Source organism: Zonotrichia leucophrys, chromosome 3, assembly GCF_028769735.1.
Source record: "Zonotrichia leucophrys gambelii isolate GWCS_2022_RI chromosome 3, RI_Zleu_2.0, whole genome shotgun sequence".
Lineage (NCBI taxonomy): Eukaryota > Metazoa > Chordata > Aves > Passeriformes > Passerellidae > Zonotrichia > Zonotrichia leucophrys.
In genome coordinates, this window is record NC_088172.1 from 106,633,051 (window position 1) to 106,660,736 (window position 27,686).

The 27,686-nt window shown below is 40.7% G+C and overlaps 1 protein-coding gene across 3 annotated transcripts; it reads right to left on the reverse strand.

Annotated features, from left to right (window-relative positions):
- Positions 1-1,079: 1,079 nt before the first annotated feature.
- On the reverse strand, positions 1,080-27,686 carry BVES (blood vessel epicardial substance). 3 transcript variants are annotated; one of them, XR_010439705.1, is made up of 9 exons: positions 27,501-27,686; positions 22,526-22,759; positions 20,216-20,340; positions 14,425-14,612; positions 13,405-13,513; positions 11,292-11,459; positions 8,989-9,130; positions 3,930-5,695; positions 1,080-1,392 (listed from the first exon to the last, which is right to left on the reverse strand). XR_010439705.1 is itself a non-coding variant. In XM_064709860.1 (9 exons), exons 2-8 carry the CDS (start codon positions 22,746-22,748, stop codon positions 3,966-3,968), a joined length of 1,023 nt encoding a protein of 340 aa, XP_064565930.1. In that variant the 5' UTR covers positions 22,749-22,759; positions 27,501-27,676; the 3' UTR covers positions 1,080-1,392; positions 3,930-3,965. The 3 variants fall into 3 exon arrangements, 2 of the variants coding, with proteins under 2 accessions (XP_064565930.1, XP_064565929.1); XM_064709860.1 differs by having other exon boundaries at positions 3,930-4,033; positions 27,501-27,676; XM_064709859.1 differs by lacking the exon at positions 3,930-5,695 and having other exon boundaries at positions 27,501-27,676.

Sequence of the window (27,686 nt, forward strand, 5' to 3'; positions counted from 1 at the left end):
GTAATAATGCAAAACTGTCAGAAGCACGAGACACAATGATGTAATCCCTTACACTAGATTTAAATCCCCAGAAGCAGGAATGCTGACAACACAGGTAAAACTTCCAGTCCCTTAATGTGTGTTTTGGTATTACATGAGGTTTTAAGGAGTGAAGAAGTGGGTTGTATAACTTGGATGCAGGTTTATTCAAAGAAGCTTTGCCAAGATAAATTTTAGAAACAATAGGGAATTATATAAACAAAAATACCCCAGACTACGACACTTCTATTTGCTAGGGAGTTGACACCAAACATCCATTATTCTATGTATCAGTTTTGTGCAATTCAATAAAAGGAGTAGTAGCTATTTTTTGTTATATTTAGTAAAATCTACTATTTGCTCCACGATTTTCAAGAGCTGTCAAAGCTAAGTACTACAGCTACCATCTACATGTCTCCATATACCACAGGCAGGACTGCTGCAAATACCTTCTATAAAAACTTCCCAGTGCCTCCCTTTATGAGACTGGGCTTTACTAAACTTGCAGCTACCCCATTTTGGGGTTTGAACAGAATTTCCTGTATCAAGTGTCATTTGTGTGCCTCTGTGGAGGAAGGTTAATTCAGAATAGCTCAGTCAGTCCATGGACAAGGCTAAGGAGAATCCTGAAGCTCAGTATAATACAGTTGCCTAAAGAAGAAAAAGTTAAGGTTGAAAAGGCAGCATTAAGTTTAAATCTTTGGCCAATAAAAACTGAAATTGAAGTCATTACTATAATTGTGGAGTCAAGAATGAGATTGGGAAACACTGAAGGCAAATACCTTAAAAAAAATTGAGGCAGAAGACTGAGTGTGTTTTTCACATGCGACTGTCACAAACATGATGACTGGAAATAGCAGCATGCCCTTGGAGTTTCAAAATCTCCCACTGAAAACACTAAGATACGGGCTTCAAAGGAACATAGGTAAATGAAACTGGGGATATTCTCCACCAGGTAAATCTAGAAATTTCCAGCTAGTCAGCAACACAATACTAAATTTATAATGGCAAAAGTCAAAGTAGAAATAAAGCAACCAAAAAGATGCAACAAAAAACTCACACAAGTTTTCATTTATTTTATTTAGAAGTAAAATAAAACATGACATTTCCATCTAGAAACCATTGGCATATGCTGCAGTAAATTCAAACATGGAGAGGTGGGCTTAGCTTCAGATTCCTCCCAAATTCAGCTCCCTCCTGTTGCACTGGAGCTCTGTGCAAGCTCTGATCCACCTGAGGACACAACTGTCTAAGGCAGCCGCTGGAGCTCGAGCTTATCAGCAGCTGGTGCTTCAAAGACATCATCTTCAACACTCTCCTCGATGGGCTTCATCTTTGCTGAAGTTCTCAGGTAGGGAGATGTGCGGCCTGGGCCTGCCACAGGTACAAAGAAATTGCCAGTTAATTTAACAACACAAACCTGCTACATAGACCTGTTTGTGACGAAGTGGACACAATCCTGCCCTAGTTGCTTCATGAGAGGATTTCTAAGTGAAGGTTTCTTTGTTATGTGGCCAGAGGCACCAGGAAATTCTAGACACAGAATAGCCACACTGCTATGAACCAGCAGTGCCTGCTGCTAACCACAGCCACAGCAGGTGTAGAAACATCTCCCCAGGTTCAGTGCAAACCCCAAGTGCAGGGGGTGCCCACTGCTTGATCCCCAGAGATCACTTTCTCACCCTTACACTCACTCACTGACTCATCTCCATTCAGCTACAGCAACACGAGTGGCTGCCCCAGGTACAAAGGGTGTGCACATCTGCACCTGGCCTGGCTGCAGGGAGGCTCCTCAGTGCACTGGGCAAACCTTGGGTGGGCATAGCATCAAAGCCACAACTGCCTTTAAAGCATAAAGTCATAGAATGTTCTGAGTTGGAAGGGACTCGTGGGGATCAAGTCCAGCTCATGGTCCTGCACAGGGCATCCCAAGAGTCCCACCATGTGCCTGAGAGCATTGTCCAGACACTGAGACACTCTCAAACTCTGCCAAGCCTGGTGCTGTGGCCACTCCCCTGGGGAGCCTACCCAACCACCCCCTGGGTGAAGAGCCTCATCCTAAAAGCTGACCTAAACCTCCTCTGACACTTCCTCATAAGTTCTACACAGCATGATAATGTAAAACTTATACAGATTTATACCCCTATAAACAACCACAGAGAAAACAAGATTTACAGGCAAAGGCCACGTAACTTTCAACTGACAGTGATTTCACTGCAAAAAAACTACCTTTCAGAAAGGCAGCAACTTGTCTGCCAGAGCAGGGCTCACACCACAGCTATCACTGTAAAGACATTAAATGGAGTTTTTGTGCAAGTTACCACTGCAAACTACCTCTGTTGCAGTTAAATTTTCAGTATGAGGGTCACACCAGAGAACTCCTTTGAGTCATAAGCTGAATAGTTCTCTTTTCCATTGTTCATTCTGAAATAGAATCTACACATGGACATGTACTTTTCTCAGTACCCTCTTGTAGACTTAGACCACCACAACAATATGAGGTTGCAAACAGCCAGTATATGATGACCAAAACGATTATGGAAATCTCTAAAATCCCATTTGAGAAGAAAACAACAAGAGATAAAGGCCATGCTAACAGACTGTTTGCATACAAGCTAAAAATTTAAATATTCTTGAAAAAAATACTGATAGCTGTAACACACTCTTATTTTTAAGAAATGTTTATCAGATATACAGTAAAGTGCTGTGTTAAGGAAGCTCACTTATGAGCAAAGACTCATTTACACTGAACTGGATCATATTTACACTGTATGTGATACACACAGAGAACCATATACAGATAGAGGCTATACCAGCAAGTTATGACACTAATGCATTTTTAAGTCACATTCACAAAGACACTGTTTGGAATTGGAATTTCAACATAAAGATTTTCAGAACTCTTTATGTTAAAAATGTATCAGTGTTTTCTTTTGAGATTCACAAACTACTTAAACTGCCACAAAACAGGGTTACTCAAACACACTTTTAGATACTTAAATTATTAAACATTTCCTCCCAGACAGATGTGTTTTATGGCCTAAGCAAAGGATAACTAGATCAATTAATTGGTGAATGTGCCACACCCAGTGTCTGTGGGTACATTTGGATACAAAATTAGCTTTTCTGGGAGACACCTAAAGGTAAAAGGGTGCCTGAAAATGCTGAGTTACAGTTCCAGCTTCTTTATTTTTGTAGCTCTTTGTTTCAGTGTAGTTTATGGTTATTTTTAAAATGGTTTTCTTCTGCTTAAAGCCACTTAATACTCTCCAGAAAACAGAAGTAAGCAGCCATAAATTTGTACAACAGGATCCAATATAAGGTCGAATTCTCTCAGCCTGTTTGTTTCAAAGATGCTCTTATTTGCTCCAAATACAAAATTTTGTCTACTGATGCCATTATCCAGTGTTGGACAGATGTTCAAGTGACTGAGTCAGATCTTCCTTTCACTACATTTTGTTGCCCTTACTTGAGGGCCTAAACCAAAATATATATTAAAATTCCTGTGAAATCCAATCCTGCTTTTAGCCACAAGTAGGGAGCATATAATTTGATAATACCACTAAAAGCATTACCAAACCAAAACCTTTTACATTCCTGCTCAAATACAGATGCATACACCAGCAAATCTGAGATGTCTAAAACAAGTACCACAGAGAAAAAGACTATCTGTAATAAATATGTGAATGGCTGTCAAACAATAGAATTACAGAATAGAAATTAATACCAAAACATTATTTAAAGGACTGAAATTCAGGTGAAACTAGCCTTGTGATCAGGTTAAACTACTTTGGTTAACTCAAATTCTGGAAAAAGAGATACCTCTATTTCACTTACTAATGAATTACATACAGATGGACCATGGATGTCAAGCACAAGTGTCACATGATAAACAAACCCCACTTTAATACCTTTTTGAGGATGCCTGCTGAGTTAATGTGATGTTATCAACAGAAAACATCATGCTGCAAACGACTCACTCCGTAAGCATTATAGAACTCTTGTTGGTTATTTCCTTAATATAAAAGCAAACAGTTAGTTGGGTTTCTTAATTAATTAAATGAAAAACATACTTTTGTTAGTAATTGTAGCTTGGGACCTACTAATTAGTAATTTTAACCCTTTTATTACTAAACACTTTGAAATAGGATTAATATTAATTTCTTGAGAATATGAGTCAAAGCTTATAATTTATAACACTGATAAATGCATAATTTTAAAAGATGGGATTATACAAAAATATAAATGCTCATTTGTTCAAGAATGTGGAAATTGGGAGAAGAAAACTTTTTTGGATTATAGAAGTCAAAGTTATATTTGTAGTGGGAGGCTTTGTCCACACAACAATCACCTAGCAATGACAAAACAGTATTCCTACAGAGTTCCTGTACAGGTAAGTTCCCTTCATTCATTTTTTATTCTAATTTTATAAAAATAAAAAAAATATTGACATTTCCATATGTTTCTCACAAAATCTTTTGAGGATTTTAGATTGTGTTTGTTCTAAATGAACAAATGTATGCCTGTAGAAGGAGGATCCAGGGAACAGCACTGGAACTGGAAGCCTCAGCATGTACCTTACAGTAAATCTTAAAAAAACAGACGAAAAAAAATACCCCAGCTGTTGCACTGAGAGCACCTAGCAGAAGATTTTTGAAAACATACCAATGACAAGGCAAATGGCAGATATTTTTTTCAGTTTTCCCTGTGATCTGAAAAAAGGGCATACCTGGCCACAATCCACACTGAATACAAATCTTTAAGCAGAGCTCACCTTGGCACCAACCCCATCATTGGCAATGACAGCACCCAGGAATAACTAACAAGCTATCTTGGCAAAAACAGAGATTGAAGCATTACAGTTCAAGGAGATGAACAAACCTTTTACAGAAGTCAGAAATTTCACAATCAAAATACAAAGAAGAAATAAATAACAATGCTTCCCAAGGTGTGTGTTGCACTGCTGTAGGGGCAATCCCTCTGCCTCCCCAAAAGTAAGGGAGAGCATTGGACTTGGGAAGCTGCTGCCTCAGCTGGGCTGAGGAATTTCTGAACATAAAAGACACATAAACCCCTTCTCTTGGGTAAAGCACACCCTGTATACCAAAAAAAGGTACACAAAGCAAGGAAAAGTACAACAGAGAAAAGTGTATTTATCAAGTATGTGCTAAGCACAAGTGCATCTTGGAGATTTATACAATTACAGCTCAACTTGCCATGCATTTCAAGTGCTTTCTCCCAAAGCTGAAATACTGGTGTAAGAGTTTTGCTGTTAAGCCTGAAAGAGACACTTTAATCACACAAACACAGTTTTACAATTTCTGAGTGTGCAAGTTCACCCAAAGGCTCTCTATGCAAAGGAGTGGCTTCAATTAATGGAACTTTGCTGTGTGTGGAACAGGTGAAAAGCCACTCGAGGGTTTAAAGGCAAAGATCAGAGAACAGACCAGCACAGGAGACTTCTCAGCAGGAATCTCTACAGGCTGCCTGATCAAGAAGAGCAAGGAGAAGGAAGCCTTCTTTCAACAACTGGATCACAGGCCTTGGTGCTCCTGGGGAGTTTTAACCACCCTGGTATCAGGGTGGGAGCAGGCAGTCCAGGAGATCCCTGAAGGTAGCAGGCAATTCCTTCATGATGGATGAGTCATCTAGGGAAGGCGCTCTGCTGGACCTGTCACTGATGAACAAGGGAAAACTCATCAGGGAGCTGAAGGCTGCTGGCAATCTGGGCTGCAGTGTCCAGGAGCTGGTGGAGTTTAAGATACTGAGTGGCAAGACAAACAGCTGAATTACAACCTTACAGGACAGGGGACTGTGGCTTGCTCAGGGTTTTACTTGGCAGAAGCTCATGGGACAAGGCCTGCAAAGGGACCTAAGGACAGATGGTTGATCTTCGAGGACATCTTCCTCAAAACACAAGGACAGGCCATTCCAGTGCACAAAAAGCTGAGCAAGCGTGGTAGAAGGTTGGCAGAGATGAATAGAAAGTTCTGACAGATCTCAAACAGACACACACAAAGTGTAGGTGGGGATGAGCTCCTTGGAGGGAACACAGAACCATGGCCCAAGCATGTGGTGATGAAATGAGGGAAGCCAAACCTCATCTAGACCTGGATCTAGTGAAGGGCAACAAGAAAGGCATCTACAAATAAATCAGCAACAAAAGAAAGACCAGGGTAACTGCAAGGTGAGAGTTCGGTGATGCACAGGAACATGAAAAAGTCTGAGATACTCAGGAACTTTGAGTTTTTCTTTTTGTCAGAGGACAGAGGTTTGTCCTGAGACCTGTTGGGGCTCTGCATCCAGAGGTAGAGACAGAGAGTGATTGACTGACAGTAAACCTGGACTGAATTAGGAACACCTCAAGTCTAAAGGGTGAACACAAGGTTGTGGAACCACATGGGCTGCATCCAAGGGTGCCAAGCATGGGCTGATATAATTGCAAGGCCCGCTCTATCATCTTGGAAAAGTGATGGAAGTCAGGGCAGACAAATGGAAATGCCAACATCACAGCAATTTTAATGAAGGGGAAGATGGAACACCCAGGCCTCATAGTCTAAATTCATTTCCCAGGAAGATTATGGAGCTTGTCTTCCTGGAAGCCATGCCCAAGCAAGGGATGGGAAGGTGACTGCAGAAGCCATCATGAATGCTGACTGCATCTGACCACTCTGGCCACCTTCCACCTTTGGTGGTGAGATGATGCCCTCCATGTATGAATGGAGTGCAGGGGATGTTGTTTACATGGATGGTAGCACAGCCCTCCACAGTCTGCCACTGGGTCCTTCCAGACAAATGGGAAACAGACTGGATAGATGGACTATGGCTTCAATGGAAAATCTGCCGTACTGCCAAGTTCACAGGGTGGTGAGCAGCAGTACAAAATCCAGCTGGCAGGTGGTTGGTTACCAGCAGTGTTCTCAAGGGCCAAAGCCTATAATATTAAAAAGATGAATGACCTGGTTGATGGGATGGAAGGCACTGCTGCCAAATTCACAGACAAGAGCCAGGTAGTGAGGGAAACTGCTGACAGGCCAAAGGGTAGGGCAGTGAGTCTGGACAGGCCATTGGAAAAAGAGAAAAGAACTGACAAAAATGACAAGTTCATGAAAGACAAATCCCTGAACCCAGGACATGACACACCTACACAGCACTACAGCCTAGGCCCCAGACGGCTGGAAAGCAGCTTTGCAGAAACAAACTGTGGTGGGCACAAAATGGAACACGAGTCAGCAGTGCCCCTGCAGTGAAGTGTGCCATTCATATATTGGGCCACATTAGCAGCATGTATTGAACCCTATAAGCAAGAGCATAGCCAGCAGGTCAATGGAAGAGATTAATTCTCTCTAGCTGGCAATTGTGAGCCAGGATCTGGAGTGCTGCATCAGTTTTGTGCCTCCCTGTACAAGAAAGACATGGACATACTGGAGCAAGAGCAGCACAGTGCAACTCCAGAGGCTGGAGCAGTGATGGAGAGGCTGCAGGAGCTGTGGTGTGCTCTGCCTTAGGAACAGAAGGCTCCCAGGGCTTCTGACTCTTGTCTTTGACTACCTAATGGAAGAGAGAGCCAGACTCTTCTCAGAGGCATGCACTAAAGAAAGAAGGAAAACAAGCATGAGTTGCAATAAGGGAAATTTTTTCACTGTGAGGGTGGTAAGTCCCTGGAGCAGGTTGCCCAGGGAGGCAGGAAAATCTTCCAGCTTGGAAATATTCAAATCTTCACTGGACACGGCCCTGCTGTAGCTGATCTTGCTTTGGACATGAGGCTGGGCCTGATAATGTCCAGAGGTCTCTCACTACCTCAACTATCTCTGCAGTGAACAGAAGAGAGAAAAACAAAACAACACTGGAATTTTCATCAAACTATATCCCAGGTGTCATCCCTGATGTTCTAGTAGGGTGAAGCATTAGCAGGGCTTTTTCTTCCATCTATCTGGGCATGCAGACTACACCAATGTTAAGGAGTAAAACCAGACAGGCCCTCCAGGTCTGAAGGTGTTACTGGATGAGAACTGTGAGGAACACAATGGAAAACAGATAATTAAACAGAAAGATGCAAATAATTGAAAATATTTCCTCTTCCTAGCAGAGATTTTAACCATAACAAATAACATACAACAAGTAACAACAACAGTGGGGTTTTTTCTCATATATTTGAATTCTAATCACTAAAAAATAGTATTTCCAAAATCAAAAGAAATAATCCTATACGATCCTTCTAAATACTGTTAAACTAACAGGTTATGCCAATGAAAAAATAGAGAATCCTCTGGGGCTTTTTTATTCAAACATTGCTTTCAGAATTCAGGCTGATGTTAATGTATAGAGTCAGATGATCTAAAAACACATGACAGCAAAAGCCTAGAAAGAATAATTTAGAATGTTTTCATAAAGAAATTAATTAAAAGAATGGAAGTAAAAAGGTCAGACATGGTTTCTTCTCTCACTTCATCTGTTCTCTACTACTTCTGTCATACAAAGCACAGCAGGGGAGAACCTGCAAGGATACTTGGAGATTTTCCAGGTAACATCAAAATATTGGTTGTATACCACATTCCTCCAGACTCTGCCAATACAAACTATCTCAGGAGGAAAACTAGGACACAAGTTGCTGAGGGAAAATGTTTTGTTTGGGTTTTTAGTTTCTACAAGCACCAGTGACAGAACAAAGGACATACTACTGTCACTGGCACTGTACCTCTGTACTTTCAGTTTTGCCCCATTACTATAAACATTCCATATTATGCCAAAGATTATTGCTACACATGTTGTGGTCTTTTCCCAGTATGAGGTATCTGCATTTAGAACACAAAACCTCATGCATCTGACTGCCCTATAGTTAAGTCCCTTGATTTAGCTGATACAGCAGCACCAAAAAGCTGCAGTCTGCTCCCACAGAGGACAACAGGAGTTCTGCAGTGTCTCTAATGGTCAATTAGAGCCATATTCAAAACTGGCACAAGCACTCACGAAGAGAGGATGCAGAGGAAGTCCCACGAAGGAACATCTGCAGGCCGTCCTCGCTGTCACTGGTGCTGGCCATGCTGTTCCTCATCTGCATCACCGAGAGCTGAGAGCAGAGGCTGGGCTGCCGGTCAATCTTCTTTGAAGCCTAAAAAAGAAAAAAATTATTACTTGGAAAAAAGATATCAAGCAAATTAAAATAAAAATGGAAAATTACTACTTCCCTTGTGATAGATGCTCCAGTCTCAGCCGTGATTATACAAGAAAATTGTTACAGGAGAAGATTCTATGCAGTGTAAATCAATTTAAATGACAATAGAAAATGCCAGTAATATACTGGAACTGGAACACTGACAAGTATGAAACTGCACATTAATTATTCAATCTCAAATCGCTTTTGTACTGAAATTTTCATGTATTTTCTTACAGGAAGCTTGGGGTTTATTATCTGGTAATTCATTATTTAAATATGATGCTCTGCAATTAAATGTAGTCTTTGTGATGAAGCTGATCCTCCTTGCTAAACAAAACAGCATGCTATGTATAGAGGCAATTTATGCCTTAACAGAAGCATGGTTATTTTCCTGGCTTTCCATATCATTATGTTAGAAAAGTGGTGAATGTCCCTCCTTCCCAGTAGATGACCATTTGGCTCTTGATCCTACTGCAGACTAAGTGCATCAGGTGAGCATTATCCTCTCTCTGTGAAACGGTCCGAGGAGCTTCCATTTTGCTTTGAGCAGCCTTCCTGAGAAGCCTTTATACTATAACATTTATATGAAGCCATACATTGTACCCTGTAAGGTATCACTGCAAGCCAGAATGCTATTTTAGGTGTATGTGAAAGATAGCAATCAATGACAAAACTATAATGGATAACTCCATTACAGAATTTGACAAGTCAGGAACTAGTATCCTATTTCATGAAGAAAGGAATGACTATTTTTCCAATACTAGTGAAAGTCTCCTCAGGTAGGAGAAAATCACAAGTTTTCTTACAAAATAAATTATACTTTAACAATATATTTAATAAAATAGAATATACTTAAAAATAAATATAATTTTAAAATTATTATACTTTAAAAATAAATATACTTTTAAAATAAATAGAATATCCTTTTTTGTTTTCCAACAAAAAATTATTTGATAGTTTTACTTTCTTACTACCACACTGAATAGGAATAAATCAATACTCAATTGATTTCTGTAATCCCCTACATACACAAGTCAACCCCAACATTTTCTGATGAGATTGACAACAGTTAAAAGACATCAAAGACACCAATAATATTTATATTTGAAAGTGAAGCTTTCAAATATAATAGATATGTACATATGTTCAATGTATACGGCAATGGAAAAATGAAGAATTTATTTAACAATTCTCTTGCCAAGTTATGTAGGAAGAGCTCATGCAACAGGATTGTTATTTTAGGAAGAATAATAATATACTACAAATTTCCCAAATGCTCACTCAATTTTTACAACATACATTTCCAAAACTTACTATAATAAACCAGCTATAATAATCTTAAATTTATGTGACTTTTGCAACTAAAAACAAAGACTCAGTACAAACTGAAGTTGAAGTGTGCAGATGTTAAGTGAAAAGAGGGGCAAAATTTGTTGGATTTTCTAATTCTTCAAAATTATGATAAGGAATAAGTAAGGAGACAAAATGAGACTAAAGCAAGATAGGTCATATATCCATGAGTACACCCAGACCACTTAATGTTTTATATATTTATAAATATATAAATTATCTTTTAATTATATTTATATTTTATATGTATTTCATTATTCCTTCCACTAACTGCATCATATCAACATAATTTTTGCGCTTTTTTTTCTGCATTTGCAACCCTCAAAGACATGATGAAATTATTCTTCCTAGCAATCACTATTACATAATTGTTTGCCCCAGTAAGAAATTTTTTTAAAGGGAAAAACTCTGAATCTTCTTTTTACAAAGACACTAATTTGTTAGTGAGAAAGGATACCCAGGGAGAAGCAGCTTTTAAGCTACTGGCATCACGTCTAATCGTTAGGCAGAAATATTTCCACAAGCCAATCAGTTCTGAATCTCAGTTACTCATTTTTCTTGTACATTACTGTGCTAACTTTGCTAAATATTACTTCTGACAGAAATGTTGCACTGACTCACACCTTGGCACTAAAAGGCAAAAGTGTGCATTAAGTAGCTGATGGCAACAAGTTAAAATAAGGCGCTTTAAGAGCATTCAAAATTGAAGTAAAACCACATTTGTATGTGGGAGGAAAATTTCCAAACAAAACTTGAAGTTGCTTACCTTGTCATTTAAGGTTGGGTCATTCAATGAATAAAGTTTATTTGTAATATCTTTGCCAATAAGGTACTTAAAGATCTCATAAAGAAATGGCTCAGACTCCAGAAAGAAAGTCAGTCGTTCCCTGGACCAGCACAGGAACTTGCAGTTATCATCTGCAATAATGGTAACCTGGAAAAAACACATCCTCAGAATCAGCACATTTAAAAATGTTTTAAGATGAGCACACTTAAACATGCTTTAAAAGAATTGATTACATTTTATTTGTGACTCCAGTTAAAGTAATTCTTAAAGCCATAAAGCTTTTTGGTATCTCTTTGTTATGAATGTGATATTTACAAACGTAAAAATTCTCAGCAATTTATTATCATTGTAGTTTTAACTGATATGTGTAGGCAGTTTGTTTTACAGAAAACCTGGGGGACAATAACATGGGAAAATCTCTCATGAGTTCCCAAACCTAAAAACACTTATGTAAGAGAAAATTCATTTATGAAGTCAGTCCTATAGTGATGACAAGCTCTTGCAATAGGCATATATGTAGCTTGGTTTATTTTACATCACTGCCACAAAATAGGAACAACTGGTATCACCTAAAGGTCTCCATCAAAGAGTTTTCAGTGATTTAAAAAAAAAAATTCCATCTTCCTTTTATAACTGTCAGCCTTACTGATCCCACAAGTACAACCCAGTAGCAGCTGAGCCAAGGCTGTTTGCTCAGTTATTGATAATCCAGTTCTGGGTAGTTACAGGGGATTTTGCCCCCTCTCATGGGAGGACGGACTTGCCAGGTTCACCCCCTGTGCCAGCAGAGGGCAATGCCACACCAAAACCCACACTGGTCATAGCCAGGGGCAGGTTTTGCAAGGGGGTCAGGCATCTATGAATAAATCAAAATCAGGTGCTCTCTGCTTTTACAAGATAACATTACATCCTTTAAAAATTTAAAAAATCCATTAAAATAAGTCCTAGAAACAATGAAATTCTGTCATATATCCATGGATTTTTAATTCCACGTACTGTAATATAAGCCCACAGGCTGAGGAAGAATTCACCAGCATTGCCAGCAGATGGGGTCCTTAAGACTCAATCCGTGTGCTCTTGTAAGGCTGCTGGTGTTCACAGGGCAGCGACAAGCAGAACCCACAAATAAAGGACACCCACTGCTCCAGATTACAATCACTCCCAAGGCAGGCAGGAGCTGAGGCATGGCCCTTTTCCCTTGGGAGGGACTGATTGCTACTCAGCTGCTCCCAGAGGAAGGGGCCGTGCCAGGAGGGCTGTGGGAGGCCCCACTGCTGCAGGGTGAGTGCATCTGGGCAAGTCTCTCCCCTGGCACTGAGCCCAGTGTTTGACTGGAACCTATGACACCAATCACTGATTTTAGAGTCGGCACTCCCTCCCCTCTGCCACAGTATCAGTGTGGATGCACCAGTCAGTCACAGTCTGGTCATCATTATACACACCTAGCTAAACATCAAGTAAGAGGTAGCAAAATAGCCATTTCTATGGGAAAGAAACACCCTTCTCTAAAAGTATTCCACCTCCCCAAACTACAATAAAATATATTTAATATACCAGCATAATTACACTGCTAGAGAAATATACCCTTATTGTTCTCCATATGAATATTTTTATTCAAAATACTGAGATAATTTCCAGCTTATGTTGCTTTAATAAATTGCAAAATGACAGAAGTATTAATACACTTTTATAAATACCAATTTCTACTAGTGCCAGAACTTCTAGACTTTAATTATTACAGTACCTCTTATTCCCTTTTCTTTTTTTGAACCACTGATGAAACCTGCTCATATCATCTTTTTTCTATCAAAACTGCCTCTTAAATTATTTGTCCTGAACAATCTCTTAACACAAAACAAACTTGGAAACAGTAAAAAAGAAAATAGCAAAAGCTAGACTGCTCAATACACACCATTATAATACTGTTTTGCAGCATTTAAAAGTTGTTCTTTATATGGTCCATCTTCAAGCACCTATACTAGAAGGGTAGCAAAGGATGCAAGTCAAATAGTTCACTGTTGATCAAATTTATACTCTATTTTTTTAATGGTCTCACCAGCTCATGTCCAGTGACAACTAAAACAAAATGTACCTGGAATTTCTCACCCCGGTTCATCTGCGTTGATCGAAATTCAGGAGAATCTATAAAGGCACAGGGGTAAATATTATGCAGAAAATGCCCTCGATAAGACACCTTCATTCTGGAAACAAAAATGTATGAAACAACATTTTAAACTCATGGAGGCTGATTAATTTAATGAAAAATTGGGTAGGACTACTGACTGTGGTAATGCATTAGGTAACAGGAATAAATACATTCATCTTCTGGAATATCACTCCCAGAGCTACCCTGTTTTCTGCCTAACTGACTGCAAGCAGAACAGGCTGCCAGACAAATAGAGAATTGATGAACATGGCATGTATCCACAAAACATTGTTATTCAATATGAGAAAGGTCATGTTACACAGCCAGACCAGAATCAGGCTTCCCCATGGTAAGCAGCTTTGTGGTAATGAGTAAGAAAAGCAACGAAGCCTGACATTGCTGCTGCTGCCAGCAGAAATTGGTTAAAATACTGGCCAGAATTTAGCAGGAGTTTCAAGATCACAGCTTGGCCATGGGCATGTATTTTACCCTTTCTCACCTGGATTCTGTCTGCCTCTGGGCAATGCACCTGCCCCTCTCTACTTGCATGTACAAGTGCAATGAATCAATTTCCAAAGGCCTGCTGTTTTAAATCCTGCTGAAGACATACTACTTCTTCCCTCATGAACTTTATTTTTTAACCTTAAAACCTGAGAATGGACAATTGAGATATCTAAGACTCAAACAGATCTCTTGCTTATTTTGCAAGACACTGCCTTTGGTATTACACAAATACAATTCCCACTAAAATCCATGCAGCTGCACACATAAGTGGATACACAATATGCTCCCAGTAAGAGACATCACTGCCACCTGAAAATGGTGTCACAAAATATACTAAGTATAGATTGACTATAGACCATAACATACTACAAACAGCTGCAACCTCAATAATTTTGTAATTTATTTAGCCATGACACAAAGCATACATATAAAAGCTTGTCCCCAAGCTTTTATAGAACCTACTTCCCCTTCAGCAGGATGCTTAGCCTATCATCAACTGATGTTTTATCTTCTGCTGCATAGGCTTGACCTGTCTTCAAAGTCTGAATGTTGCAGAATTGTCCAGTTAGTCTTTGGAAGAGCTCTGGAGGCACATGGAGAGGTTCAAACATTCTCTTGTAGAGGCTGCTAAGTTCCTTCTCTATCTTGATCTAGATTGTAAAAACAACAGAGATCAATAAACACAGATGCATTAGGTAAAAATTAGTAAAACTGCACAAATGCTTTAGCTTGAGGGACATCTTTGGCTTCATTATGCTTAAGCAAAGAAAGAAGTGGTAAATGTGTGATGCATATCCACAAACACTGCCTGTGATAGGGTGTCCAAAACCTTATCTAAAATGAGCCAGTTTGGCACACTGGTGCTTTAGAGTGCTGTCCCATCCAAGTGCCACATTAAATCACACACAAGGAGCCCTCTGACATGTCTGTTGATGCAATAGTGAATAGGAAGGACTTGGGCAAGAATTATGCAGAGAAAAAAAAATTAGTTTGTCTTTCACACTGCATGCACACATCACTGAGGCTATCCCTCAGGCTCTCCTGGGAGCCCATCTCATCCCTGAGCTTCTTGGCTTCTTGCAGTAGAAAAGCAAGTCCTGAAAAACAAACCAATTATATTGAAACCACATGTGATGAGGGAGGAAAAAAAACCCAAAAAACATTGCCAGCTGAACATCCCACATCTAAGAGCCCACCCAAACTCAGGCAGCTGCAATGAGGGAAAGGATGTTGGCTGAAATCCTAAGCCTGGAAGTCTTCCCTGAATGAAGGAAGCAGGGGATAATGAAAAAGAAAATACACATAGAAGAGAGAACAAGGAAAAACAACCAAGGAAGAATGTCAGAGAAGAAGAGAAAGAGGTAAGTTTCTGACTCATGTTCAGCTCTTCCTCCAGGATCTGCAGGTCCTTTTCCACAAAGCTGCTTTCCAGCTGGTCAGTCCATGGCATGTGCTGATGCATGGTTATTCCTCCCCTGGTGCAGTTCTCCACACTTGCTGTTGAACTCCATGAGGCTCCTGTTGGTCCCTTTCTCCAGCCTGCTGAGGCCCTTCCAGATGGTTTCCCAACCTTCTGGCCTATCAACCATTCCTCACAGTTCTGTGTTATCAGGGTTCACATATGCCCAGACCATGAATGAAGATGTCAAACAGCACTGGGACCAGCACTGGCTCGAGGTTACACACCACACACTAATGTATGTGTAGCACCCAGCTCCAACAGGACTTCCTACCTCTGATTACCACACTCACCCTGCCATTCTCAGCCAGGTTTCAATCCTCTTCCAGGCCACACTTCAACAGATTCTCTATCAGGATTTTATACAAGACAGGGTTGAAAAGCCTACTAAAATTAAGGTTGAGGATATTCACCATTCTCACTATTCCCATATCTGGCCAGTCATTTCATCGTGGAAGGTTATCATAAATATGGCTTGGGTTGGAAGGGACCTTAAAGATCACCCAAGTTCCAACCCCTCTGCCATGGGCAGGGACACCTTCCACGAGACCAGGTAGCATCAGAGCTTCAACCCGACCTTTAACACTTCTAGGGATTGCACATGTACAGCTTCTCTGGGCAAGCTGCCCCAGTGCCTCACCCCCCACACAGTAAAGAATTTCTTCCTAATATCTAATCTAAACCTACTCTCAGTTTGAAACCATTTGCCCTTATCCTGTCACTACACGGCCTTGTAAAATGTCCCTCTCAATCCTTCCTGTCATTTCCCTTCCAGTAGGGAAGGCCACAAACCGGCCATCCCAAAGCCTTCTCTTTTCCCTGAACAACCCCAATTCTCCCAGCCTTTCCTCATAGAGCACCTCTTGTATCTCTGGGCTCGGGACCTCAGAGCACTCCAGGTGGGATCTCATCAGAGCAGTCACTTCCCTCACCCTGCTGGCCACACTGCTTTTGATGCAGCTCAGGATACAACTGGGTTTCTGTGGCTGTGAGTGCACAATGCCAGGTCAAGTCCAGCCTCTCATCCACACCCAAGTCCTTCCCTGTCCTCATCTGTCCATCCCTCAGCCTGTGTTGATATTGTGCAGCAATATTGTGCAACCTTGTGCAGCACCTTGCACTTGGTCATGTTACATTTCATGAGATTTCCATTAGCCCACTTCTCAAGCTTGTCCAAGTCCCTCTGGATGGTATCCCATCCTTCAGGTGTGTCAACTCCACTTGGTGTCATCTGTAGACTTCAGAGTGCACTCAATCCCTTTGTCTATGCCATTAATGAAGACAGTAAATAGCACTGGTCCCAATACAGACCCAAACGGGACGTCACTTGTCACTGATGTCCATCTGAACCTTTGGCCATTACCCTCTGGAGGTGACCATTCAATCAGTTTCTTATCCATCTATTATCAGGCTGGTTAAGTGTGACTTCCCCTTGGTAAATCCTTGCTGACTACTCCTGATTACCTCCTGGTGCTCCATGTGCATAGAAATGTTCTCCAGGACTATCTATTCCTTCTTTTCAGAGATCAAGTTGAGGCTGACCATGCTGCAGGTCCCTGGGTTCTCCTTCTTGCCCTTTTTGAGGAAAGGAGTGGCATTTGCTTCCTCTGTTCCTCACTCACTTCTGTCAGTCACCACCATTATTCCAAGATTATCACGAATGGCCTTGTAGTGACATGAGCTCTTGCAGCTGTGTGACATCAGGGCTCATGGACTTACTACGTGCAGTGCATCACCTGACCTAAAGTTACACTGGTTTCACACTGAATCAATTACTAGTTAAATATTCCACAAGCAACTACACTCATATGAAACCCAGGTTTTGAATTTCCTGCATGTTCCTTACGCCACAATCCTTAATCCCTCAGAGGACATCTACACAGACAAAGCAAGGATTAAAAACAAACACACAAGAGAAACTGTATTATGTTAAGTCCTGAGCTGTTTGATTTCAAAATATGTTCCATATACCCACAAAGCTAGATGACTGATTTACCATCATGCTCTCCAGGAACTCCTACATTTTTAACAGCTGTACCAATTTAATTTGCACCTTTCTATACTGCAACTTAAGGAAATACATTTCCATTTGAAAAAGGAATTTATGTAGCTCCCAAGACTCCTGAACCCAAAACCAGACACACAGACATGAGGGCAAATTTTGGCCCTGGCGTGTTAATCCAATCCCTTAACTTGCACATGGTTCATGTTTCATGATCTTCCTCTAGTGTGTAATACTTGGAGGGGAAAGCAGGTGTAGGCACTTTCTTAAAGACTGATCAGATTGCAGGCTGGAGCTGTGCTTCAGATGGGCTCCCTGGAACAGAGCACTCCCCTTCCCAAGCACAGCTGATGCTCCTGCAGTCATGCTCGTGGGTCATATTCCAAACAAGCCATATGGGAAGGTGTAATGTTTTCTTCAGCAGGGGCTGAAATATTCTGGGATGCTGCCAGAACTCCGAGTCAGACTGATTAGAATCAGCTTCCACTCCAACTAAAAAAGCCAAATTTGTAAAGCTCCAAGGAATCAAAACCACTGAAATAATCTTCTGGTCAGAAAAGAAACTCACTGTGATTTTGCATGCTCCATTTAATAAAATAAATATTTAACAACTGAACGTATCAATTATTCATTTTGTAATATGACTAACTTGTAATTATTCTGCCATTCCTTTCTTTCCTTGGAAAAATCTTTTGTGAGAATTACCAAAACTGATTGAGATGGGCAATACAATAGCTGCAGAGAGAAAATCTCATACAAAAATTAATTCCTAAGAGTTCCTTTAATTTTTTCCCCTATTCTTTGTCCTCCTGTAGGAAAAACACTTAAAACAGCCTTGGGGTTTATAATAAACATATTAGACAGCTAAAAAGACTTGTGTGACTATCAGGCATCACTTCAAGTATGCTTGTTGATCATAGTTTGCAGCAAATATTAATATATTTTTAATAATTACTGAAAATATTATGTATTACACCAATTAAAATAACATAATATTTTCTATGCAATGGTCATAAATACTGTAATTTCTCAATGGAAAGAAGACTATTGAAATGAAGCCTTAATATGCAAAGAAACAGCACTACCTGGCTAGTCTATCAGACCTAATTTTTGGCTAAGCTTTTAAGTTTCTCAGGTCACAGCACAGCTGATGGTAATCTTTGTGTGAACCTGTGTTCCATATTGGAGGAACACTGCTGTAGGTAGAGCCTCTTCCTTTTTTAACACATGCACTCAATTTATCAACTTGTTGTAGACAGATGCAATTTAACCTTTAGCCTCCTTCTACACGCTGTGGTTGCCTGCCAGAGTGTGAGCAGTGAGAGTTTATGGGAGAGCCAAGCACCCCAGTCCTGCTGTGCTTACTCTGACACTGGGCAAGGGCTACAGAGAGAGAAAACAAAGTTAAAGGCAGGTGCTCCAGGCCTCCCCTCTTGGATGCAATTTTTTACCAACTTTGGTGACTGAGTTTATCAGTCAAGTTTCATATTCTCACAAAATTCCTTCTTTTTGTATCCACCCACAGAGTACTTCAATCATTTCTACCACTTGACCTAACTCCTACAAATAATTTTGCTAACAAATTTATTAGAGATTTAGTGAAAATAGCTGCCTCTTCAATAGGATGAAACCTATACCATAATGAACAAAGTACCCCAATCTGTGCCAACACAGCTTTTAGTAGACAACTGTAATTACAAAATAATGTATTTCCTTCTTCATTCAGTATTGATTTACACATTGCAGGGTGATTTTTTTGTTTGGTTGCTTTTTTCACTCAAGCCCAAACCAGCACATCATCCTCCCAGGATGCTTTTTCACTCACCAATAACCTTTTATTTAGATTTTTGGAAAGGGTTGGACAGGTACAAACTCAAGGACCACTACCTATGTTTAAAGATGCCACAGTTCACTTTTAAAGTACAGGTAAGATGAAAGCCTTGGTTTCCCAGGGAAATGGGTTTCTATCAGCTGAGCACTCCTGCCTTTTGCAATAATTTCTGATTTTGGTGGCGATTTCCTGTCCCATTTGACAGAAGATTAGAAGCCTCAAGATTTATTAAAAAGGCTTAATTGGTGGGGGTTTGAAGGGAAGTAGAACATGCTAATTTGTTTGGGGGAAAAGACTGCAAATAAATTAATCCCATATTAGAAACTAGAGTACCTGCATGGGATATTTAACAGTGGACAGCTACAGAGTAGGTAGAGTCTGTCCTCACTGGCTCTCCCTTATCACAACAGCTATTTTGTGTGTGTGCTGGACAGCACAGCCATGGCCACCTAGCAGAAATACAATGCAGTTTCATAGGTGCTGCATCTCAATGGTGACATAAATCAATTGAATAGGCTGAGAAAGTAGCATTAGTAATTAAATTTAGTAACTAAAGAGGAAGTTACCCTTTAAGTAGTAAGACAACCCTTCAAGAGCAATTTGAACTAGAAATATTTACTACACATCTGCAGTTGTCTAGTACCATATCAGTTCAGCTTGTTTTAAGCTACTTGCTAGGCAAGACAGAAGTCAAGCTTCATGCTGCCTTGCCAGCTAATTTCCCAGCTGCTTTCTAGCACAGGCAGTGTTGAATTGGTGAAGAGGTTATTTCCAGGCAGGTTTTTTTGGTACAAGTAGTTGCACACTCCCAGAATGTGTCCAGAGTGTGATTTTGGGCCAAACACAAAAGCATTCTGCTGAAAATGTGTACTAATCCATTGGTTTGCCCAGCAAAAATGGGCAAAACTTCCTTTCCCTGCATCTTACTAGAGAGCTTGTGAAATTTATCTGTTATACATACCGGCCTCCTTTTATACACAAGGTATATGAAATGCAAAAGGTTGACAACCAAAAACACAGAATTCCAGATCATTATGTCCAAGGCACAACGATAGAGTGTAGCCCAAATGATGAATAATGCACATCCTGTAAAAATTAACAAAAAAAGAGGAAGTTAGATTTCACCAAATAATAAACATTCCTAGAAAACCATCAAGAATACATCCACGAGTGCAATTACACTGAAAAGCAATCTATTCTACAAACTTTAATACAGTTAAGCTCTCTGGATGAAGACATGCAACAATAACTAATCACTGCAATGCTGCAAACAGGCACTGAGGGCAGGTGGACAGACTGCAGCCTTTCACACTGGACTGCAATACTGAAGTCACAGTAATTCAGATCAGGATGGGGCAAGCAGAAAGGTGCAGTCCATTATGATTTCTTACTGAAATGAAGTAGAAAAGAGATGGGGGAAAATCAGGCAGCTCACAAAAAATTATGTTGCATTAATTAGACAAAAAAGGCTTAGAAATTAACATTCATATCTAATTAGCAAGGAAGAGTTGCATAAAAACTTCCTAAAGTCATATGCAGATATTTTTGAAAATTGAAAGAAACTATTATTGCTGATATGACAAGGTCACATCAGGAACCTGAATTCTCCTGTGCAACATCAAAGACAAAATTTCCAAATGCTTACTCTTTTTTGAGTTGCCTTACTTTGAATGACACTTGCTTTAAAAGACAAGACATCATGTATGAATAGGGATTCCATTTTCAGCCTACAAAGACAATATTTATCAACTGATGGATTATGTATTAGTGAGTCTCTCCCAGATAACTGTGAGCCTACCATCCAACAGAGATGGCTGGAGAGGTCACAGTTATATTTTCCCTTAAGCTTCCTGCAAGGACAAAAAGAAGACAGTGCTAAATGAGTGTTCTTACCCCCTTTCTCCCTGAAAATGACCTTGACTTAATGAACTTGGTAATGTCTAGTCTGTCTGGGTTGTTAACTGATGAGGCAGCACTTACATATGGATTAGAAAAATCAAAATATAGTGACTCTTGATCTTCTTAATAGTTAGACTGCTAGCACAGGAGGATATGAAGTCTGGATGTACTGAAGAGCAGCAATACTGCAGAACAGCACAGGCGTGGGACAGGGCCAAACAAAGGGAACAGGTCCCCAGGAACAAGGCCTCATTACTTGTTCTGCCCCCTGAGTAAATCTGCTCCCTGCTGCCACCCCAGCTTGCCAAATTCTGATTCCCTATCTGCTCAAAATACTACAAGACCCACAGATCAAAATGGCAGGCCCAGCAAGTGCAGAGCTCCTTCTGCTTTTAAAGCCAAGACAAAAAGCCTTGCAATGCTCAGATCCTTGGTCACCAGTGCAGTGTGTTTTAAGAAGTTACCCTATCATAACTATAAAATAGAAAATGCAAGGGTGTTGTAAATTCAAATAGTTCTATCAAAAAATTGACCCACACTATAATGCCAATAAGCACTCACTTAAAAACACTTGAGCATGCTCTTGTTGGATGGGATTTATCCTTCTTACACTGCAATGAGTCACTATTCCTGCTTTGATCACAAGGATCTTGTCCCACACAAGGTACAGAGGCTTTGAAATAGCTGTGAGACTGCAATGTTACAAATTGAACCACATTCACTCAGTCTCAAGCATGCCAAATTTAGGTTTTCCTCTCAAGTCAGATTCTGGTGTCACAAGATTCCTACAGTGGCAGAAGAAACACAACTGGTATCAGAACACAGAATACACTCCCCATGGAAAGGCTGCACTTCTAAAGCAGCAATGAAAATAATGCTGGTGACCCACAAGTGCCACAGGCTTGAACCACATTAAAAGAACACTTGGGCTCACAGCAAGCCCCTCAAGAAAAAGCTCACCTACCTCAGACACACTAAACCAGTGCACCTGCCAATACACAGTCCTGCTATTTACTTGAAATCTAAAATAAAGGTCTTAATGGCCAGACATAACTGATTTAAGTGGATTTTAAACATCCAGTTACATCTGACATAAATGATGACCACTTGTTTTCAAGCTGACATCTTCTTAGGTTTGAAATTGCAAATTGCAGTTCTAGAAGAGTAATATAATCCAAGAGTAATATAATCTTTCTAAAAAAAGGTATATTAAGGTCAAAACAGATCCAGTCTTAGACCAAAACCACCTTCATCAGAGCACAATGGCCATTAACAGAGGCAGTAATTTCACCATAAGCTGCAGGGACCAGCTCCATAATGGCCAAACTCAGCCATTTGTGTCACATTCCTGTCTCCAGAACAATCCTCCTACCTATGGTGAGCAGGCCTCGCAGGAGAATCATATGAAGGTTCAAAGAGGTTGGAATGACCAGCCCAACTGCAAAGCAAATGTTTGCCACGTGGAAAACAAGATGATGAATCTCTTTCCAGTTTTCACATGCAGTCTCATTGAAAGGATCAAGGGTGGAATTTTTTAAGTCTGGAACAAAACCTAGTGGAGTAACAGTGAGTGGGCTCATTGCTGTGGTATTCATCTTGGAGACTCCTGCAAGGAGAGGAAAAAAATTCACTATGCATTAAACTGAAACATAGTAGACACACATATGGATTTTAGGGTTATTCTCTCCCTTCCCAAGATATATTTTCCATTAGCATTCATGGGAAAAAAATATAAAAAAATGCTTTAAAATGGTAAGCTAGGTCTATAGTTCAGTAGTGCTCTTTCACTTAAATCATAGCTACTCAAACAGAGAGGCCGCTACATCTGCTGCCAGTCTTTTAGGGAGATCTTGGTCTACACAGTCTGAAAAAGCTTGCAAGACCCTTGTCTATGTGTGGGACTACTGGAGAAACAGAGACAGCTAAAGACTATTTCTAATCTAAACATACATACAATGTTTTTGTTGTTGTAATAATAAATATAACACGTATACCTTTGCCTCAATGAAGTGGAAAAGTATCTGTGGGCAAATCCCAATACAAAACAAAAAATTACTATTAAGAACAAACTATAGAAACTGGAAGATTTCAGGACACTGTCTTTAGAATATTAAAAGTTGGTCTCTCTGGGTAACTGCAGTCAGTGCTACAAGCTCTACAGAAGGTCTTCTGAACCCAGAGCAGGGCTCAGCTGAAGGAACACGACTGCTCCTAGAGAAGTCTGCTGCCAAACACAGGAGAACCCTGCTTCCAGCCAGGCTTGTATGGCCTCTCACTGCCACAGCAGCAGAAATTACATGGAGGTGGGCTCGAGTCTCATTCATGAACTATATGCACTTCATCACTGAGCCAACAAGCCCCATAAAATACAATACAGCAGGATTTGCATTTGATTGAATTCTGTAGAGACAGAACATGTCCCTGATGTGTGTCATCACTAACTGCCATGTAATTCATCTGCTCAGCAGACAATTTTGGGTCACAGTTAATACATTCAATTTCCTGCAGACTTGAATACACTCTGAAGCATCTCTGGTAACTGAGAGTGTTTCTTGGCCTGTGAAATAAATTTGAGTTGCTTCATCCCTTCCTTTTATTGTTTTCTTGTGATCAATCTGTGTATAGGGCATAAGCAAGCTGGACAGTTTTCAAAATTAATCAGTCTGAAAGCAGTGGGAAGAAAACATCCTCAACCCTCTCTTATGGTTCATCTCCTATGCCCAGAGCCTGTCACAGCCAAGGGATGCTACAGAATGTGCAGAGGCATCCTGCAGGATCAAACACCAGCACAGATGCAGTGTATCTATATCTGGTTTGAAATGACTTTCAAGGAAAAAAAAAATTAACTAATCCTAAACATCTAATCCAAAATACACAATTCACTTGTTTCTTAAGATATCACTTTCCTCTTTTCATTCTTACATTAGTTATCCAAAGATTAAAATATGGGGATTTGTCATAAACTCTACACTTAACTGTTAGCAAACATCAGGCCTACCCAAATACACTCCTACTTACTTTCAGCTGTTTCACACGAGTTCATCAAGAGTCATCAGAGCAGTTTCAGTGTCCTGACAAAGCCTCTCACACAGCGAGCCAAAGCCTGAGCCCAGGAGAGGCTGCAGGACTGGCATTTTAACGGGCTCATAAACAGGAGGGAATTGCTAACTGGATAACTATGTCTGTGCTCATCTTACACACAGCTCAGCTGCTGCTCCTGCTGTTTCCAAACAATAGAAACTCCTTACACTCGAACAGCAGGATCTCTAGATCTCTTAAAAAAAATAATCAGCTGAGTTTCTACCTATATTCAGCCTTTCACTGCCCAGTCATATGCCAGTAAAGGCACCACTTAAAATGCCAACAGAACAAGTAGAGACAACCAACTCACACACAGATACAGAACCAGGCATAAATCTCTAAGCTCCACATCAAAAGAGGCTGCAAGAAATAGTTTCAGCTACATCTGGTAACAGATCAAGGCAGCCTTCCAGATACTTGATATTTTTTATTAGCAAAATTTTGTACTGTTCCACTGTGGGAATAGAGGCTACCTGACCCTTTCAGCTCAGCTCTGAAGCATCACACATTAGAAGACTGCAAAACCAATGAACCAAATTAAATATACAGCACCTGACAATCTCATTTTCTTTGCAGCCCAGCCAAAACACTGCTCCCCTTGCTCCTCCAGACACTGATGCAACAAATCACCAGCCATAAACCGAAATAATGGGAAGGAGTTTCTCCAAGTGTGGATCAAATAATTTAAAGTGTCCACAGTTGTAAGAGGACATTTAACACTTTTAAAGGTCAGGCTTACCTACTAGATTGCCTAAATTAGAGTTAGAGCCCAGGAACCTAAATCTGCCCATCCCCAGCTTTTTTATAAGCTTTGTCTTTACTACCTCAAAGTCTTTATATGAATACTTTTGAACTTCACTTGCTACTCACAAACAATAATCACAGCTCCCCTGTCATACTGGAAACAGCAGAAACAAGAACTTCTCCATCATGGTGGGATTAAAAAGCTGACAGAAATAGATTGATGCTAACTGCAAAATGACACAAGGACAGACTTAGACACAGGCTCTGAATTTCAACTAAGGAGATTGCTCTGGGGATCAGGAGAGAAGGCAGACAGGCAGAGCTACAAGATGTGACCTACAGTGTTTGTCTACAGGTAATACCAGAAAGACAAATATCCAAAATGTCAAAAAACAACATCATTGTAATTTTTAGATCAATTCTTTAATCCTAGCACCTACTGTTGCAAAATAATACTGAAAAATTAGGGGAAAGTCTGCACTTCCACAAAAGAGCAAGCAATTATCATGTTTTACCTTATGTGACCTCAGAAAGCCAAAAATTAATTTGGAAGTAGAGATTCAGGCCTTTAAAACTTTAATTATGTTTACTAAGGATTAATGTAGCACAAGACTATTTAGTTACATGCAAAGACATGTATTAATATCACGAATTAAAAAAACAACTAACATAGTCAAATAATTTTGAAAGTTGGGTTAAAACAGCATCCACTAAAATGAAAGCTTTATGGGACATAAGACAAATCATTAAAAGAGCATTTTTAAATATCCAGTATATATCCATCATATGGAGTTAGATTTACCAAACAAGAATTTGGAAATTCAGATGATTGAGAACGCAAGCCGATTTGTTGTTTCAAACAGGAGGGAAAAAAGAGGATATAAAAATAAAAAGAAAAACCCATTGATTCTTTAATATTGAACCTAACAGAAATTAGTGTAGTTTAAGAAAAAGCTTATTAATTGTTTTTGTGCATAAACTTGATAGAAAGTTAAAGTAATACATGATGATCTTAGGTCAGAAAATACAAATTCTCAGAATATAAACAAGGTGAGCTTACTCTAGGAATTTGCTATACTCAACAACAGCTTTATACAATAGACCAAACGTCTGAAAAGCTTTATACAAGAGACTTAGTCTACAAATATTTGGACACCAAGATGGCTTCGAAAAACGTGTGAATTTTACGGATACCTAAACAACATTCACAGAAGACAAACATGACAGAAAATTGCAAAGCATTTGGTTCTACTATGAGAACCAGTCAGCCAAGCTGATAGTGAGACAGTGCTGAGTGTCCCACTTGTGTCACAACCCACTTTATTGAGATCATTCATATCCCACAGCTTTACTGATCAACATCATTGAAGTGAGTCTCTTAAATCTTTCAGTATGTTTCTATATACTTGAGTAAATACTTGAGTATTGTTTCTATAACTTTACAGTTATACGAGTATGTTTCTATAACTTGAGTATGTTTTCTATAACTTTACAGTCATTAAAAAAATAATTTAATTATACCTGCAGAACTTAAAACTACTTTTCTATGGACGTACAGCACAGAAGCTGCATAGATATTTTAGGCAATAATTCTTCTAAGAAGACAAACTACTAGAGGCAGCATAGCTGAGTTAATTACAGTTTAAGTTACCAATTTCCTCTTTTACAACGCAGTAAGAACGAATAGGAAAGCGGTACAAGAAAGCGTGCTCAATATGCTCCTCGCAGCAAGTCACATTCAATTAAATGTGTCAGCAACTACAGAAATTTGTTACTCTCTTTGGTCACTCCAATCAGGAGAAAATTTAACAACACGTTCATTCTTCATAGCCAACAAAGCATCCACACAGTGAGAGCACCTTCCCCCGCGGCAGCGCAGCCCCCAGCGGAGAGGACCCGGGGCTGTGAGTGCCCTGGGGCTCGCTCTGCCCTCCGCCGGCAGCGCTCACGGATATAGAGGTGAAAAGCCAACCGAGCTGGGTGATAGCTGCTTGCCCGTGAAACGAATCTAAGTTCACTCTTAATTCTCCTCCAAGGAAAACCTACAAACCCTAATGAAGCGAATTAAGGGGCCGCCCGAACCCAGGGGGGCACCCCCGAGCCCAGGGCCGCCCGCAGCTGCCGGCGCCCAGCCCCGCTCTGCGCTCCGCAGCTTCACTCCAGCCCACGACGCGTGAACGCCAAACCCACCCTTCGTACCAAACAATCGTGAAAATAATTTTTAAAAACTGAAAAAGAGTCGAGCATCAGGTCCCTTTCCACCCAAAAGAGCCACTTCGAAAGCTGCAACCCGTCCCTCCTCCCCGCGGGCAGGGCACAAGAGAGCGACCGAAGGCAACGAGGCACCAGGGACGGGACCGCGCGTTCTCCCCGCTGGCCGGGCGGCTCCACAGCGGAGCCCGGCGCCCACCCCTCCTGCCGCCGCCGGTGGAGCGGCACCCCCAGCCCCGGGACGCTCCGATGCCGGCTCCCGCCGCCCCACACCCGCGGTGCCGCCGGCGCACGGCAGGAGCGCCCCTCACCTGCCCCGCGGAAAACTTTCCCGGCCGCCCGGACAGGACGGCCACAGCCCAGGGCTGCCGCTCGTCACCGCTGGCGGTCCCACGGCGGGCACGGAGCCGCGACTGTGACTAAAATAGGCAGAGGAGCCGCGGGAGCTGCGGGCGGCGCCAGCGGGGCCGGCACCGAGCGGCCGCAGCGCGCAGGCG

Bases quoted from the DNA above. Each gene is read 5' to 3' on its own strand.
- BVES (XM_064709859.1), bottom strand. From the start codon at position 22,748: ATGAATACCACAGCAATGAGCCCACTCACTGTTACTCCACTAGGTTTT. The intron at 14,613-20,215 runs GTATGTATAACA...TTTACAATCTAG, and splicing joins TTGTGTATAAAAGGAGGCCG to ATCAAGATAGAGAAGGAACT. The intron at 13,514-14,424 runs GTAGGTTCTATA...TTTTGTTTCCAG, and splicing joins AGCATCCTGCTGAAGGGGAA to AATGAAGGTGTCTTATCGAG.